General features: G+C 38.4%; 1 protein-coding gene across 6 annotated transcripts in view; it reads right to left on the reverse strand.

The window, feature by feature from the left end:
* ASXL3 (ASXL transcriptional regulator 3) overlaps positions 1-18,399 on the reverse strand; it is a 131,371-nt gene that overhangs the window by 29,100 nt on the left and 83,872 nt on the right. For all 6 annotated transcript variants that reach the window (XM_072852556.1, XM_072852551.1, XM_072852550.1 and 3 more), the window contains one exon: positions 15,784-15,947. In XM_072852556.1, the coding sequence (XP_072708657.1) occupies positions 15,784-15,947 (164 nt within the window). The remainder of the gene's footprint in view (positions 1-15,783; positions 15,948-18,399) is intronic.

Consider the following 18,399-nt stretch of genomic DNA (forward strand, 5'->3'; position numbering starts at 1 on the left):
GTCATGTCAAGTCAGTCTGTTTTCCTTCTGACAGCATAAAAGGCCTTGTGATAGAAGAGAAACAGCATAAGTTTTATATCTTGATTTTAACAATGCTGTGTCACATGACATTTTCTTAAGCAAAGCTAGGATCTATAAATTGTAATCAGGTGTCTACAGAACTACTCAGAATTCTTTACTTAGAGAACTATTGTTTATTTATTATCAACTAGGAGGCTGTATTTCAGGGGCATGATAAAAAAATGGAAGGAATTTGCAAATAACATCGGTCAGAGAGGGACTGAGTACACTGAAATCTACAACTGAAATTCAGAATTCTCTTGATGGATTTGAGAATTACTTTGGAAACAATAGGGATAAGTAGGCCATTGCAATAGTGGCAAATGCAAAGTTTCAGACTCTTGTAGTAACTCATAACTAGAGAAATACAAAATGAAGAAACTAAGTGGCTATGCAATGCTTCTGTAGAAAAGTATCTGTGGCTTATGAGCACACAGCCTGATCACAAACTGAGTAAGTCAACCTTGCTATAAAATTGCAAAGAAGGTGAGCACAACGCTGGAAGTTATAAATGGGAGTACTGTGTACAAACACAGAAATCAGTTCTGCTCTCCCTGGTGTTACTTATCACTTGAGCTGGAGCAATATGTTCAATTTTGATTGTTGCAACTCAGAACTGGTACAAAGTCCAAAGGAGAGAAATGAGGCTGAGCACAGATTTAAGGTCCTAGATCTACAAAGACTGCATTAGTAAGGGCTGCTTCTCAAGAAAAAGAAACAGGAAGATGGGGAATAGGTTAGCACCTTCATGTTGGAAGGCTATTGTGAAATGAACACAGTAACCTCCATGTTCTCTACGTAGATGCTCAACTGAACAAAGAATAATAGTCAGAATTGCAGCCAGACAGATTCAGATTAGACACTGAGGAGATAACTTTCTAACAGTGAAAACAATGAAGCACTAGACTTATTTGGAGAGACTGTGACTTCTCCATCACTGAACAGCCAAAAAACCTTTTAGACAATATCAAGAAGAACAGACATTGTTGATTCTGTCTTAGTGTAGAGGAGACTAGATAAATTGTCCTTTCTTTGCGTATTTTCTATGTCAAGATATAAAAGAAGCTAAAGAAGTTTAAAAATAAATTAGTAACAGAGTGTTTCACAGTTTACAAAGCCAAAGGACGATATATCAACTTGCCATCTATTACATCATCATTAAAAAGAAAAGTAAAAGCGCTCTTGCATGCATTTCTCTTCTGCCCAGTTGACAAAGGTGCTTAAGTCAGTCCTTGCATTCTGTCTTCAAGGCCTCTAGCCTCTTAATGCCCTTCCAGTGGAGTGACTCTGTGCAATCTAGTGTAACTGACCACAGCTCATGATTCATATCTGAGACAACCACTCATTTGGACAGAATGACCTTCAGAAACACTGCAATTTCATAAGATAATGGCTTAGCTTTGGCTGCATGCAATTTAAACCTTAGATTGCAATTAGTTCCAAAATATCTTAAATGGATGTCATAGCGTGGAGCATTGCACTGTCTTCTGGTTCTGCTTGTATTGCGGACACACTCTCTCGGTTTCTGGAACCATCCTTCTCAAACACAAACCCACATATCAGCCACCACAATTATGCTTCATGATGGCTGGAGGAGCCTTACTCACTCATCAACAACTCCTTTGCTAGCAGCTGATAGCTTGAGGCATATTAAAAGCCAAGTTAGATACTTTCTGTTCTTGAGGCTGTGTGTGGCATCCCTGTAGAACAGACTTCTCATTAAGCCCAAGAGCCAGAAATTATCATTGGGAAATACAGAATGGCTGCAGAGAGTAGTATTATAAGGTCATATGCTTTGTCCATACCAATGTTTTCTAGAAAAAAACATGACCATCGCAAAATGGACAAGGCACTAAAAAGGGGAACAGAATTTATTACTCTATGTGCTCTTGTCAGCCTCTGGACTGTTTAATTTCTGACTGACACGTGCTTCAGAAACTCTAACAAGATCTGTTTGCACTTATATAAGCCTAAATTCTATATAATAATGCAAAACAATGATTCTCTTGTTCATTACTTTGGCTAATGATCTGGGAACCAATTATGTCAGAGAGTTCTCCACAGCTAGAGCTCTCCCTGTCAAGTAATAGTTGGCAATTATAAAACTTAACTTCTATCCATCTGAAAAATACTTTTAAGTGAACTTGCATGTACTTCTACTATGAAAATAATTGAGCAAGTGTCTCCATTTCCTATAGAATACTGCTGGCTGTTCAAGTATGCCATTACCTACCTAAAAGTCATTTTTCCACGTATACAACTACCATTCAAAGAGATTGTGATAAATGGGACCAAACTAAAAGGATGCTCTAACAGTTGGCAAGCCTATAATAAAGAATGAGTGTGAATGCACTTGGGTAAGAAAAGGAAAAGCAGCTGTAGTTGTCACAAAAAAATCTGTAAGTTCTGTTAAACAATGGCTGCATTTCTGATGAAAGTGTTTCTGCTACACAACTCAATGCTAAGCAAAGATACTATATTTTTCAGCAGTCAGTAATATGTGAGTGGTACCATATGGTAACAATATCAGATAAAATCAGAGGTTGAACTAAACCTTGATAATTGCAAGGAACAGATCATGCAGATAAAGCTTGTGAAAAATCACACAATAGCGAATTACCAGGAAAGCTGTCAAATAAAAGATTTCTATTTCTATTTAGCTTAGCTGGCATAAGACTGAAAAAGGGGATTTTTATTTTCCATAAATATTTCAGTCCATTTGATATAACTGTGGCTACTACTCATATATATGCATCCACCATCTTCTATTTATATCAGTTAAACTCTGCCAGCAATCAATGCTAACTCTTAGTATGCAAAAGACTTCCATGGGTTAGTTGCCTATTGTATGAAATACCACACTTGATTGTTATTAAAGTTGCCGCTCTTCACATTTAATTTGCTTCTGGCAGATTAAAAAGCCCAAATCCAGTAATTTTTCTTTAGAATTTTTTTATGGCTCATGTAAATTTTGGCGCCCTTCTCTGGATTCTTTCCACAGCTTCTAAAGTGAACTGGCCATGCTTACTATTCAAGGTGAATGTTTTAATACTATTTATTTAATGAAAGGGTATTTTCTTTAGTGCAGCCTCCCTGTTGTTGTTGCTTAAAGGTTGACTGAACAGATGTTTCTGCTGAGCTGTCCATAATCATGACCATATCTTCTTTTCAAATCTGATTTAAAAACTAGCAATGGAATAACTCACATCATTATTTCCAGTGCAAAACGGCGTATGCTTTCCTACACTAAAGCCCCACTGCCACCATTAAGCTTCAATGTCTAGCTTAGACTGCCTTACTATAGAACTTCTCAGTATTGGATTACCTCTGAACTTTTGGGTAAACCTCACATGGTAAGGGAAACGGCCACAAAAAGACAGAGCTCAAGAGTCCACAGGAGGTACCTATAGGTGTGATAGATAATTCGTATTTCCCTCAGAACTGGCAGGAAAGCAGAGTGTGGAGATCCAGAAAAAGGAACTCTATGGGGATAAACCAGTGGCACTACTAGGCCCTGAAAAAAAAAACCTGTGTGAGGGGCCCCAACAGGAAAGTTGAGAACAGCAAAACAAAAACATCTTGAATGCAAGCTGCCACACAGTGAAGAGCAAAATAAAAACACTGGACTTCAATAAATTATTAGATTAGTAGCTGCTCAAGCTTGATTCAAGAAATTAAGAATTCTGTAAATTCTTTACAGAAATGATGCTAGGGCAAAGCACACCCTTGCAAATTATGTCAGTGTAGGGGAAAAAAAAAAAGAGACAGGAACCTATCAGCTTAAAGCACAAGCTTTTCATTAATCTCCAAGACCAGAAAGAACCATATTGAAAGTACTAACCTGGCTGTGTTATTAAACTATAATAATACACTTCAGATGGGGATAAAAATCAGAGGCCAGGCAAAAAATGAGATACAATAACAAAGGAAAACAAGATAACTAACAGATCATCTTCAATCACACTAAAGAGCTAGCCCGCTACTGAACAGCTAACATGCTGTGTTTGTACTTCTCCAGGTTTTCACACATACAGAACGTAGATTTCAAATCCTGGAAAAAAAAGGGAAATAATGCAACAAAGAACCCAGAAGATTACAAAGAAATGAGCACCAACCAGGACAGAGCTCTTGGGAAGAAATCATGACTTCAATCTAAATGCTTTCTCTGACAGGTCTGAGGAAAAAGCAGTAGATATCACCTACAGAATCATAGATAGAATTATGCGGGTTGGGCATGACCTCCAGAGGTCATGAAGTTTTCAAAGCCATTCCACTTGGAGCAGCTTGTTTAGGGCCTTGCCCATTTGAGCTCAGAGTATCTCCAAGAAGAGAGCTTCCACAGCCTCTCTGGACAACCTCTACCAGTGCTTAACCACTCTTGCTGTGAAAATATTTTTCCTGATAATCAAATCAGAATTTCCCATGTTTCAGCTTGTTTCCATCGCCCCTAATGCTATTACTGCATGCCTCCAAGAAGAGCTCTGTCTTCTCTACAACCTCCCATTAGCTAGCTGTGAACTGCCATGAGATCCCCTCGCAGCCTCCTCTTCCCTGTGTGAACAAATCCAGATCTCCTGTGCTACAGCCCCTTAACCATCCTGGTAGCCCTCCACTGGACTTGCTCCGATATGTCAATGTCTTTCTTGAAAGAAAGGGTATCAATGATCACTTCTCTTGACCTGCTGGCTGTGGTCCTGTTCACCCAGCCCAGGATACTGCCAGCCTTCTTTACTGCCATGGTGCAATGCTGGCTCTTATTTAACTTGCTGCCTACCAAGACCCCAGGGTTCTTTTGGCCTTTTTTGAAGATGGGTGCAACATTTCCATTCCCCAGTCATTGGAGACCTTCCCTGATCTCCAGGACCTTTCAAAGATGACAGAGAGGCCTTGCAAAGACATTACCCAGCTCTCTCAGCACCCTTGGATGTAGTCTGTTGCGTCCCATGGATTTCTACGGATCAAGTCCTTGCAAGTAATCTTGACTTGGTCCTTATCTACTGCTGGCAGTTCTCCTCTTTGAATGCTTTTACAAAGCTCAGAGGCCTGGGAGATCTTTTTGGTGACAGTGGAGGCAAAGAAGGCATTATGTCAGCTGTATATGTGTTCATAGTCATTAGATCACAGACTCCATTCAGCAACAGTCCCAAATTTTCTTTGTTCAGTCTACTACTACTTATTCTTCGCTCCCCTCAGGATCTTGAACTCTACTTCACAGTCACTATAGCTACTGCTAGCATGGTCATTTAGTATTACACCTCCAACGAGCTATTCTACGCTACTGAACAGCAGATACACCTGTGCATCACCCCCAGTTGCCTACTCCATTACCAGAGTCAAGAAGTACCCTGACACTCTCCAGAAATCTCCCTGTTTGCATTCTATTGTGTTGCCCTTCTAGCGATAACAGGGAGGTTAAAATCCCCATAAGAACCAGGTCTGTGATACAGAGTTCCCCAAGTTATTTAAAGAAGAGTTTATCTACTTCCTCACCCTATCAAAGAATAGTTGAGGTTAGAAGGGGCCTCTGGAGGTGGTCATCTTGTCCAAGCCCCCTGCTCAAGCAGGGTCACCTAGAGCCAGTTGCCCAAGACCATGTCCAGATGGCTTTTGAATATCTCCAAGGATGGAGAATTCACAACCTCTCTAGGCAACCTGTGCCCTCACTAAAAAAAGTTTTACCTTATGTTCATACGGAACCTCCTCTCTTTTGGTTTGTGCCCATTGCCTCTGGTCCTGTCACACCCTTCCTTCAGGTATTTATACACATTGGTAAGATTCCCCCTGATCCTTCTCTTCTCCAGGCTAAGTCCCAGCTCTCAAAGGCCTTTCTTCATATGAGAGATGCTCCTCTTAATGCTGTCAGTGGCCCTTCACTGTAGTCTCCAGTAGCTCCATTTCTCTCTACTGGGGGGCCCAGAACTGGACAAAGTACTCTAGGTGTGGCCTTACCAGCGCTGAGTTAGATCGGATGGTCTAGCAAACTCACATCACAGTGATGTCCATGTCACCCGCCTCTCCTCTGACCCTGATCCCTAAGATCTGAACCAGACTGTAATCCACCCTATGGAAGAGCTCCATACACATACACTGCTCCCCTTGAGGGCAACCACTCCTCTTGTCTTCTCTGCCTGTCTTTTCTCAAGAGAAGCAAATTTTCATCAATGGTGTTTATATACATAAAAAACGGAAAGAGAAACATGTGCAGAGAAAGGCACAGTATAATATTGGAGAGGAGCAAAAAAAGGGAGGGGAATGAATAGTAAAGGAGTTGGTAACTACCAAGTTTAATACAAAATGTTGATGATTTCAGGTCTTGAGGACACAGATGGTAGGAATGTGGAAGAAGTAATGCACTTGGAAGCTACAGAACATTTAAAAAAACAGACAGGGCTTGCCAAAAACCACAGAGACAAAAGGATAGCAACTGTTTCTTTGCCTGAAGATAAGGAACACTTAGAGGCTCACCTCAAACACAAAAATACATGCACACATTTACACACAGTGCTATGACTTTGAAGAAAAATCTATCCTTTCTTAAAACAGTTTCCACGTAATTTTAAGCCAACAATGGAAGAGGTTCTGAGTTTAAAGTAGGTAAACAGGAGTATAAGAAAATTGCTTCTGCCAAGATGCAACTATCAGCACCTTTTTGCTGTTGTGACCACAAAACTGCTACAGTAAAGCTGAGAAGTACACGAATGATAAGACAGGTACATCCAACACAAAGGAATACAGTAGACAGCAATACATGGATCTGATTTAAGAGCGCTCCCAGAACAAACTCAGCCACCACAACTTCATGTTTTAGGTAGGTGACATGGAAAGATACCAGCTTACACTGTGTCTCTCACAGCAATTCTGATGTAAATACAACTTGAGTGCTAACATTCACTGTGTATAATCTCTCTTCCATAGGTCTCACCTTTTCACAGTAGAGTATAACCTGACCCAAGAATACAGCTAAATTTTATTTAGTCCTGATTATGAAGTTATCAATCCTTACAAGAAAAACTGTTGTAATTCCCAACTGATCATTGACATAACATAAAGTTTGTCCTCGAATACAAAATGAAAAGACAGATTCTGAAGACAGATGGTGAAAGTAATTCTGAATATTACTTTAGTCCTTTAAAAAATAACCAGACTAAACTTAGAAGTAAAACATCAAAGGACGAAAAACCAAGTATCTACTACTACAGGAATAATTGCTTCAGACAAGCGGAGAAAAGGAAGAAGAGTCTTTTAAAGAAAGAAACAAAGACCTTTTCCATCTTCACTAAAGTGGGAAATATGCCGAATAAGACTGAAGAATTGCAAACATATGTTTTCAAAATGAAATGTGACTTGTTAATTTAGACCTTGTCTAAATCAAGAAGACAAGTGGGATAGCTATATTCATTCCAATACCCTGTAGTGTCAAAAAAGACAATAGAATCCAATCTGGTTGAGCTCAGATGCAAGAAATTAAATGAAGAATTTAAGGAGAATAATAAATCTGGCAAAATGAAAAGATAAAGCATATTTTAAAATGAAGTAAAAAACAACTAAAATACAAGGAAAACCAGCATATGCAGCAAACAGTACCTTCTAACTGCACTCAAATTATAGAAATTACAATTAAAATTTATTTTTCTATTACATCCATCATACAAGTACCAATCCCAAGCATGTCAGAACACGCAACATACAGCAAGTATTTATAAAGGTACTAGAAGTGGCACATAAGTCTCGAAAAAAAAGGTAAAATAGAAAAACATACATGGATCGTGACCAAGACAGGCATGTATGAAACTTGTTTAAAAAAAGATGCTTGGAGACTTTGAAAAATTAAAACATTATTAAAATATCCAACAATGCTCATATGTTGGGGAAGGTGCAGAAAAAGAGATGTAAACAGCCAGGGTCTATTCATCTAGCTTTTGATTAAAAAAAAAAGACATATGCCTTTGACCCCAAGAAGCAGATGGTGAAGGGATGTTACATGTAAACATCTAAAATTAGTCAGTCATTTTTGATGAGTGCCATAAATGAAAACCCTGCATCCAATCCCGTTTCTCTAGGCATTAGAAAACATTGCCCTCCTATGCAAAAAAATGTCTGTATGTCCTTAACACAAGAGAGAACAAGCTACAGGAAATTTGAGTTTAAATAATTCAAAGACAAAGACTAGCAATCTTCTGAAATAATTAGGAAAAAATACCCCAACCTCTTTTTCCCTTTTTTATTTAAGCAAAACAAATACATGGGGGGAGGGGGGGAAGAGAGGTAGGGAGACGGGAAGAGGGGGAGAGGGAGAAAGAAAGGGTGAAGAGAGGGAGAGAGATTGCAGCAGAAGCATGGATGAATCTCTTCTGCTTGCTCTTCTTTTCACTGCACCTGCATCCGACACCCTGTTTCAGGTCCTTGGCTGTCTTCAGATTCAGAACTGTAAGGAATGTTCTATTCTCCATCTAATTCCAGTGCAGCCCTACAGTGGCAACACTGGAGGCACTGCAGACCAAGTCATATCACTTAATTACTAGCACTTTGCAAGGAAGGAACAGTTGAAACACTACACACTGCAGTAGTGCAATGCATCCTTACTAGCCACATAATTTGAAGCATGCCAGTCCCTTGTGTCCATATATGCTACCATTTATGTCCACGTATTAGTTATACTCTCATAACACAGCTCCTAGCAAAAAGTCTTTTAAAAAGGTCCTTGTGCAAGTACTTTTCCACTGGTGTTTTATCAATTCTTTTCTCTTTTTAAAGTACTAATAATTCTGTCAAATGTAAATGGAACTGGTGTTGCATACAAGGTCCTCTTTTTTTTAAGCACTAACAGCTGTGCACTGTACTTTATAAAATTTGTTTGGAGAGAAGGAGAGGGGAACAAAAGCTTCACTAGTTTGCATCAGGAGAACAACCATGAGCACAGGGCCCCTCACACACCCGAAGGACTTCTGGAAAAGGATGCTGCAGAGACAGCTGTGGCTCTTGTATTTTCAGCTTTCAGAAGGCACAGCACCATTGCTGTGTCCTACTAGATGTTCTGAGTTGAGCCTTGCTACAGACAAAAGCAATTGCAATAGTTCTGCTAACACCTCTGCAAAACTTGTTCGTAAAGGTGAGACATGCTTTAAGTGTGACAAGAGCCTGTAGCTAGGGCTTTAGAAATGAAACAAGAACTTCCACAACATGGATGCAGCATGGTGGAAAACACTGATTCACACTTCTGAAATACACTGACCAAGCCTGCAGAAATACAAAAACGTGACACCTAATAAAAAATGTAAAGCCTCCTATTCACATATGTAGAAGTACTGATATTGAGGAGGACCTCTAAGGATTATTGCAAACAAGCAAACAAGAATTCCACTACCACATCAATCAGAGCAGCCAGATTGCAATGCAGTTGCAGTGAGCCTTACTGGACTGCACTAGGAAAGCTAAAAGAGCATTCCTGTAGCTAAGCCAACAGGGATTTTGAAGTAAAATCCTTCAGCCTTCAACTCATGTAAAGTGAAACTGATGTTTGTTGTTAATACATGACTGTGAAATGTGCAGATACACCATTCATACAGCTGCATTCGGTAAAAAAGGTATTAACTTGCAGCACAAGGACAGAGGGGCCAGCTGGGGGTAGTAACCTCTCTGAACACTCCTGGCTAGCTGAGCTCAGGAATCAGAGCCCCAGAATCTTATTGAAAAGGCAGCTTAAATGCTTTGGAATTTCTTCATCCATCTAGTCTATGAGATACTTATATTAAAATGACCCTAATAAAGCTGTATAAATAAAGCACATTATAACAACACCAGGCTATCCACATTAACCAATAAAACCAAAGAAAAAATGTCAGTTAAAGGGAGAAATGTGACATAAAATGACCTTCAATTCTACACACACAGGGGTGCCAATTTAACAGCTTTTTAAATAGGCTTAGGTGCAGAAGACATATGTTACATTTAACCTTCTATTGCAAATGTTCTCCTCTGAACTAAGTGCTTTTGTCATAACCCCAAAACTATTCCAGTGTAAAACTCAAACATTTACAGGAACATAATAATAAATATTTGAAAGCTACTGATGATAGAGAATTGAAAAGGACAGCTAAAAGGTTGCAGTATTAGCAGAAAAGGCAGCTAAGTAAGATAAGGTAACCATTTAGCTACTACTATGCAGTAATTCCATGGAGAGAAACGTAAAACAAACCTGGGAGCAAATAATACACACAGGACTAATTTCTGCAGTTTGATGTCTTATAAAGAAAATGCTGCAAAAGTCCAATGGCAAATATAATCCTCAAGTACTGATGAAGTTAAGAAAGCAAACAGGAAGATGGTTACACTGCTACAAGGACGGAACTGTGAAAATAAAGCTTCGCTTACTCTCTTTTAATATAAAACTAATCTACACTAACATATATACTAGATAGTATTTATTTTATTCTTTTGATTACAAAGAATAAAATAAATACTAAGTGTCAGAATGGCAGATACCAGACCTCTCTCCTTGTCTTTTGCAAGTGTAAAAATTTTGTGTATTATTCATTACCCACTCTCCACTGCAGAACTCAAACTTATGTGCTTGGGAGTAGGAGTAATTTGTGCACATCAAAAACAAGGGTTACCTTTTGTTATCATTGCTCAAATGGTAGGAACAGTTAGTAAGCTGATTCATACTACATGAAAGCAAAGAGGCTTTGAAACAGAATTCTGTAGATAACCTCTCCCAAATTACTTCTAACTATTTTAAACAGAACAGAGAAAATCACTAACTGACATCAACCTGTGCCTTTTTTCAATGCAAAGTGAGAGGCAATCTTTGCAAGGTGATACAATCAACCTGGAAGTGCCAGCATCAACCTAAATTGAGTAGGCCAAGACAGAAACACAGAACTTGCACTGACCTCAAAATGACAGGATGCTATAATGTTATTACATAACAACAATACTGGCACTGACCCAAGAGACAGTTATTATTTTGGGATTCACTGATTTAGAAATTAAAAGAAAGAGATTAAGGTGGGTTTTGACCCATTTTAGAATCTTTTGATTTGTACGTCCTGTTTTTCTTTTTAGTAGATTGGCTTACTATAAACCTGAAATATTCACACATGCTTCTGCAATACTACATGGCTTAAGTATTTCCTTAAGAATATTTAAGTTTAGAATTTTGAATTTAAGTAACTACCTTGACTATCTATAAACTGTAGATTGATTCAGAAAATAAAAGATTACTAAATTTCTTTCATAAAACAAGTAAAGCTAAGACAAGATATAACTTTTGCTAGGATATCCTCTACTGTTTTAAGTGCTCTTCATGAGTAGGTTTGGTCAAATAAAATGGCACCGCAACCTAACACACAGGTCTGAGGAGGCTTTGAGATCCTTCGTGGATGTTTTTGCAGGAGGAAATTCCCATCCTATGTGAAAGGGCAGGGCAAGTGCAAACCACAAGAGGCTCAGAAGAACCCAATATTACCAGAAAAGACAGGACAGGGAGTTAAATTCTCAAAGATCAGAAAGTTGTTAAGCATTTGTAGAGTCTGGAAAGACACATTTTTTCAGAGCATTCAGGAAAGAACATTTTGTTTAGCCCTCTAAGGATGAGTAAAATCACTTAAGCTTTCTGCTACTATTCAGACGAGGCAGCACTTCTCTTCTTGGAAGCTTACTATATGGATGTATTTCCCTTCCTTTTGCCCATACCCCAGTGTTAATAGCAGGAATTTGACTCCCCAGTAGCAGCAACAAGGAAAGCTGGTGTAGACAAGCTATTGCCAGCTGCCATTCCTTTTCAGCAACCTATCATACAGACCTGCTACTCATCCTTGCACAACATACGTTGTTTAATTAATATTTAAAGAGGCACTGATGCAGTATAGCAATCTAGATACAGAGAGAAACTTCCTGCTTTGAAGATGAATATTTGCTGAGAGGTGGTCAGGAAGGCTTCTGTTACATGTAATTATCAGCTTGATGTATTAATATTAGAAGCAGGTATTTCTTTGATGAAAATTCCATTGTTCTTCAGCTGTAGAATGTTCTAATTAGGGCTGAAGAGAAAACGACTTTGCTGGGATTTGTGACAACTGAAATCTTTTGTGCAGAGACTTTGCTTTCCATATAGTTTCTATACCTACATGTTTTCTTTATTGCGAGCTCAGTCATCTAGGTCTCCTGGGGGATCACCCAATATGCTTCTGTATCAACTGAGCTTTAAGGTTTTTGAGCCTTTGAGTCCATATAGATTAACAAAGAGCTGAAAATCCGGATGTTCAAATTTCAGACATGAGGTTCCCAGTATCCAGTGATGCAACACTTTGGAGCAGTCTGCTAAATAGACAAGTCTGGGTCATGGCTGCTTCTTTGAACAATGTCCACATACTATTTCACTCTGAACCCGAATGAAAACAAATCAAATCCTTGATAAAACATACCTACCATAACTGCCAACTTGTTCCAATTTCTTTTATAGGCATTTTGAATACAGAAAATTACACACAGGCCTCATTGCTACTGAAACAAAATTTAAACTAATATACAAGCTGAAATCAACTCCAAGTGTGAATAACTGATGATACAATTTATCTTTTCCTAAGGTAAAAAACAAGGCAATGATCCTACACTTCCACTTGGTCAAAAATCTAGCTGGAGTAGGAAAAATGATAGCACCAACATCAGCAGAGTTGTTCTCAACTTCTTCCATTCTGGGATATCTTTCCTAAGGCCCTTTGTTCCATGGGCTCCCATGGCTCTTTTTCCATAAGGGGCTCCCATGTCTCCCTGATAGCAACCGCAAAACTTGAAACCAAAAGAAAAATCAGAAAACACATCCCATGAAGCTAATGACTTGGCCCTGAACTTTTTTTGAACATATTAGACTAACCAGGGTTGAGAGAGAAGTCATTTATTTATAATAAACACTTGCATTAAAAAGAAAAAAACCAAACAAAACAAAACCCCCAAAACCTCAACTCCCTTAACTAATGGTTTCTAAAAATGCTTATTCAAACTGACATATGCATGACAAGTTTCAGCTCAGTACGATTTAAGGAGGAGGAGTTATACCGCCCAGAAAAATGGTGTTTATGACAGAAATGACAAAGGATCATTCATCATAGGGTTTTTCTATGTGGAGCAGTAATAAAGCCTAAATGAGACTGCACTTCATTAGTAATTTATTTCACAGATCACTATATATACACAAATAGCATAACTCTATTACATTTTTATAGTGCCATTCATTACAGTGCTTCACATACTATATCCACATGACAACACAGAAATGCAGCTTTCTCTGGGGAAGACAGCAGCAAGCAACTGCAGAGCAGTGCACAGGGAGGAAACACTTCAGAGCCAGAAGAGCAGGAGTAGGAATTCTCAGGTGAAAGAAGAAAAGGACAATATAAAACAACGAAACTGAACCCTCAGAGACGGGTAGCTAACTCAAATGGTTTTACACCATTTTTGCTTGCCTGATGCCCCATTTGATTTAGACAGTAGAAATAAAAGAGAAAGACTGAATACCCTTGCCTTGTCCAGTTGGAGTGACCAACACCAGAGACTTCCACCAGAGCTCCCTGGCTGGAATTCTCTCTCCCTCTCACTTGATCCTTCAGCACTACACTGGCATTTTCCGTGTGCCACAGGAAGGAAAAGGAATCAGTTCAATTGCTTTCATCAGTCCGTATCTGGGATGCTACTCTTTAGGTATAGCAAAGGACATATCCTCAGATATCAAGAAAAGGGATGCAATTCTTCCTCTACTAAGACCTCTGCAAAGTGAAGATTTGGGGCTATTTCACTCCCCACCAGAAAACAATCCTCAAACTATCACACTTAGAAGCCAAACATTTCCATTAATCTTCCAGAGACAAATGGAGACTCCTGCCTTCCAAACGCATGGTAAAACATGGTATGCTACACAAACCCACAGAATGCTGTGCGAAGATGACAGACAGAAGGACACCTATAAATGTCTCATGACAACTGCTTTTTTGTGACTAGCTCGCTTGCGAAGTAGCTGTGTCCAGTTATGCAGTGTTGGGCCTTTGAAATAACACCTGCAATGTATGCATTATGTGAACGCTTTCTGAAATAAAAATTAAAAAGAAATGCATTGCTTTTAACTAGTGAGGTATAATTACATTCAAAATTATCCTCTTGATTTTCTTGCCAGAAACTCTGCTGTAAGAACCCTGATAAGAAGGTAAATGGCTTGTCAGTTCTAGAGCCTCAATTTTTAAAAATAAATTTTAAAGTAAGAAACTTCTAAGGCCCATGTACTTGAAATGTAATTCATGAACACTGGGATCTTTGATGGTTGGACAGAAAACATGATTTTACCTAGCAGATAGTTTTTTATCTCTTCTGGCAAATTAACTAGAATGAGAAAAAAAATCAAAACTATCAGGAAAATATTTGCTGGGCACTAAGTTAAAATCTGTTTTACAGCAGGGAAAAAGGTTCTCTTAAAATTTGTCAATACTGACTTTGCCTGCTTTGTGGCAGCTTGAGATTAAATACATTTAAATTGTTTCTCCTATGGCTCTGGTTTTTATGTTCTTTTTCAAATATTCCATTATCAAAGTGCATCATTTTAGTCCACAACATATAGCATCTAATTTATAAGAGGCTGAGTAAATATACATCAGTACAATTTTTCTTTCTCTTTTTGTCTCATATTGCACTGCTTTCCCCTGTGTTACTGTGGTAGACACTAACTGCTAACAGTTTAAGAAATGAAACCATGGCATTTAACATACTGATTTAAGATGCAGGTTTTAATCAGTCATTTAAGTGACATGCATTCTCCACTTATTACATAAAAAGAGGGATGCTGACCATCTGCAAAAAAAAATAATGCCCTATTTGGGTAAGTTAATGTGTCTGAATTAAGTACATGAGTATTCCCCATTGAAATGGGTAAGACTGTTTAAATCCCGAAGTGAGGCAAGCGCGTAAATGAAATTGTTTTGGGCTCTCTTTGCTGTTTTAAATGCTACACATGCTGGAAAGATTTTTTTTCTTGCTCTAAGAAGCCTGCAATCCAACCAACAAATGCAGGAAGGACCAAACATTGTAGGAAACAAATTGAAATGAACTTTTATTTCCACCCTGTTACTCCCCAAATCATTCTCCTCAACAGAACTGATAACAACCCATATGAGCCTACAGCCATGAGCTCTGAACAAGAACTTCCTTACAAAAGGTGTGAATGAATGGATTCAGTGCACTGGAGCTGAGCAGATGCATACGTAGGCATGTGTAAAAGGTGAGGAGGAGAAGAAACTAACAGAACTAATATTGACCTGGACATTGCTGGCACGCTGCCCAGGAAGATCACAGATGAAGAGACTCAACGTAAATAAAGTCTTGAAGATGAGAAGTTTATCTTCAACACCATAAACCTAAATTTTAACTAATGAATTTTAACGAAAAACTAATTAAGAGATTTGGCAAGTTTGGAAGATCTGCTGGCCAGTTTCCATTTAGACGAATCAGGGAGCTGCACAGTTTTCAGAAGGAAAGGAAGTAGAAGCTGGTTGACGCTTAGATAAACTTAGATAAACTTAGATAAACAGTCATTCTACATCTAACAGTTTTACCTAAGAAAGTACGGAAATTTTCTTCTTATTCTTTCCTGGAACAATTCCTAGTCAATCAAATCAGCCTATGCAAACACATTGTAAAAAAGTCTCATTAAAGAAAGAAATATTGCACGATGCTACTTACCTGCCTGTCTACTTCTGGAAGCAAAAGCAGGAGGTATTGTTGAAAATGCTGAGGTAAGGAAGCAAAGGTGTGTTTATTTATTAAAGCCCTCAGGTTAGTGTTCACTAGAATAGATCCTGGTGTCTCTATGTCAATATCCTCAGCTTTGGTCCATTTCAAATGTCCTGGAGTAAATAAACAGAAATAACTTTAAAAATAAATAAAGGAAGAGAGTAAGAACAATTCTTCTTTTTAAGTTTTTAGCTTTTATTGTATAATACAGTAAGCTCCAGAGAAACAGTACTCTGAGAAGGGTAACAGCCTTTTCTAGGTGTCTTAACAGCTTCTTTTATATTCCCTGTATTTGTCCCTTGAGCTCTTACAGGATCCATGTTCCAGTCAACATCACAGCTGACATATTCTTACTTCCAGCTCAAGAGACCAACTCAACTCAGCAGCAGCAGAAAATTTTCCTGTCATGTCATCAACATAATTATAAGCATCTATTTCCAAGCAAAAGGCTGCTTGACAAGGCTGATGTGAATCAATCATTACAGAGAGCTTCTCTTTTGCCGTGCTCCGCATCTGCAGTGCACTATGGCCTATGTAACTTGTCCCACAGCACCTGCTAAAAACTACCTGTGTGAATAGACAGTGATCATAGAGATGAGAATATTTAATGTGTTAAATTAGTGTCCGAAAACATGCATTTTTCAGAATTTTTCATAAGAACCTATGATCTAAAATGATCAACACACAGAAGGTAGCAGCAGGAATTATCAGAGGTATCAGAAAACAGGGTCTGTGAGGAAAAATACAAACCCGGGAATGAATAAGATAAAGACTCAGCAGAGGGAGGAGGAAATACATAAATGGCTGATGCACAGGGGTAAAGAACAATGTCTTCTTACTGTCCACAGTGGACAGCAAAGGTAACGAGCTTAAACTATTGCACAGTAAGAACTATTTCTGTTAAGATACTGAGAAAAGAGAGCTTTCAACCACCAAGGACAAGGAGACACTGGATTAGATCCATAGGGAGGCATTACAGTCTCCATCAGTGGAAATCTTTAAGAATACGTTAGACAAATACCTGTCAGGAATGACAGGTGTATAACTGATTTTGCCCTATGACTGACGAACAAATTAGATGACCACTGGAGGCCCTGTCTGGTCTAATTTCGTTGTTATTTCTAGGATAATATTTTAAAGATACTTTTTAAAGCTCCTTAAAGAGCAATTACTGCTACATGCTTCAGGGTATATACATACTGCTACAATCCTTTTTTCCCTCTCAGTCTTAACATATTATGATACTCAATATGGAAATGAAAGAAGTGGGGAGTCCAGGTGGCTGGAAAAACTCAAAAGCTAACCCCTCCCAGGAAACTCCTCCAGGTTTTGGTCTGTTGTATTTTCAAATATTTCAAAGATGCTACAAAAGGGGTCTTAACTAAGTCACACACAAACTCCATCAGAATCTCTAAAAAAGGAATTGAAAAGAATATTCCACTGCTATGAGCAATGATGGCATTTGGCATTCACATAAGATCTCTCAGCAAGGATTACAACTAACACATTAAGAAGCATAAATATATTTTACAAATGGGGGAATTGGGGCATACTGATTATTAGGAACTTTTTAAATGCTACAAACTACTTAACAGTAACATCAATAAAAATAATGCAATTATGCTTTAAATTTCTTGGAAGGCCTATAGTGGTCTCCCCTGAAAGGATATAACATCACCCACAAAATGTATAAATGAAATAAAATGCAGCAGATTTGTAAATTCTAAAAGCTCTCCTTCAGCCACAGCCTCCCACAAACATTCTTGCAATTTCCTTTTACTTTTCAGCAGACAATACTCACTGAATGAGACATGGATTACTTTCCACTCAGCACAAGATAACCTTTTCCAACACATATTTCCAACATACTGTATTTCAGTAGAGCAAAGACTCCATTACAAACAAATGAATGCCCTGTTATAAAGGACAATTGTATGGAAGAAGTGCTCATTTTCATGAATGCATCACAATAAACTGTCCTCACCATCTGTTCCACCCACTAAATATAAATGCAAAAAGAACACAGTCCCCAACCGTAACACAAGTAGTATGATGTATCTGATTTTAATGCCTGTATGTATACTCTTTTCTTTAATCCATACAGAATACACATCCCCACCTTCTAAGTGACTCCAAACTGGACTAACATTTTTCCCAGCTAACGCTTTATATGCTATGGAAAGACATACACATAGAGATGATCCAAACTAAAACAAGATATATGACTGCAAAGTCAGTAACATCCTTCAGTAGCAGATATTTTAATAGTGTGAAAAGCCCAAGACAGCATCAGAAAGTCAAACCTAATTCTGTGTGCCTGGGTCACACATTTTCTGATTTATTTGACCTGCAACCCCTTACAGGCTACAAGTTTTATCAATTTGTGGAAGAAATATGTATATTATTCCTCGGATGATAAGCCAGTAGCTCACTGTGGATGCCCAGCATAGCCATACTTTAAAAAACCAAAATCTGTTCAAAAGAACAACAAATTCTCTCTCCTGCACTCTTCCTATGGCTAATTTAGGACCTTTACTGCAGGTCTCAAGTTTGTAATCAGATTTA

The sequence above is a fragment of the Ciconia boyciana genome, chromosome 2, assembly GCF_034638445.1.
Source record: "Ciconia boyciana chromosome 2, ASM3463844v1, whole genome shotgun sequence".
Classification (NCBI taxonomy): domain Eukaryota; kingdom Metazoa; phylum Chordata; class Aves; order Ciconiiformes; family Ciconiidae; genus Ciconia; species Ciconia boyciana.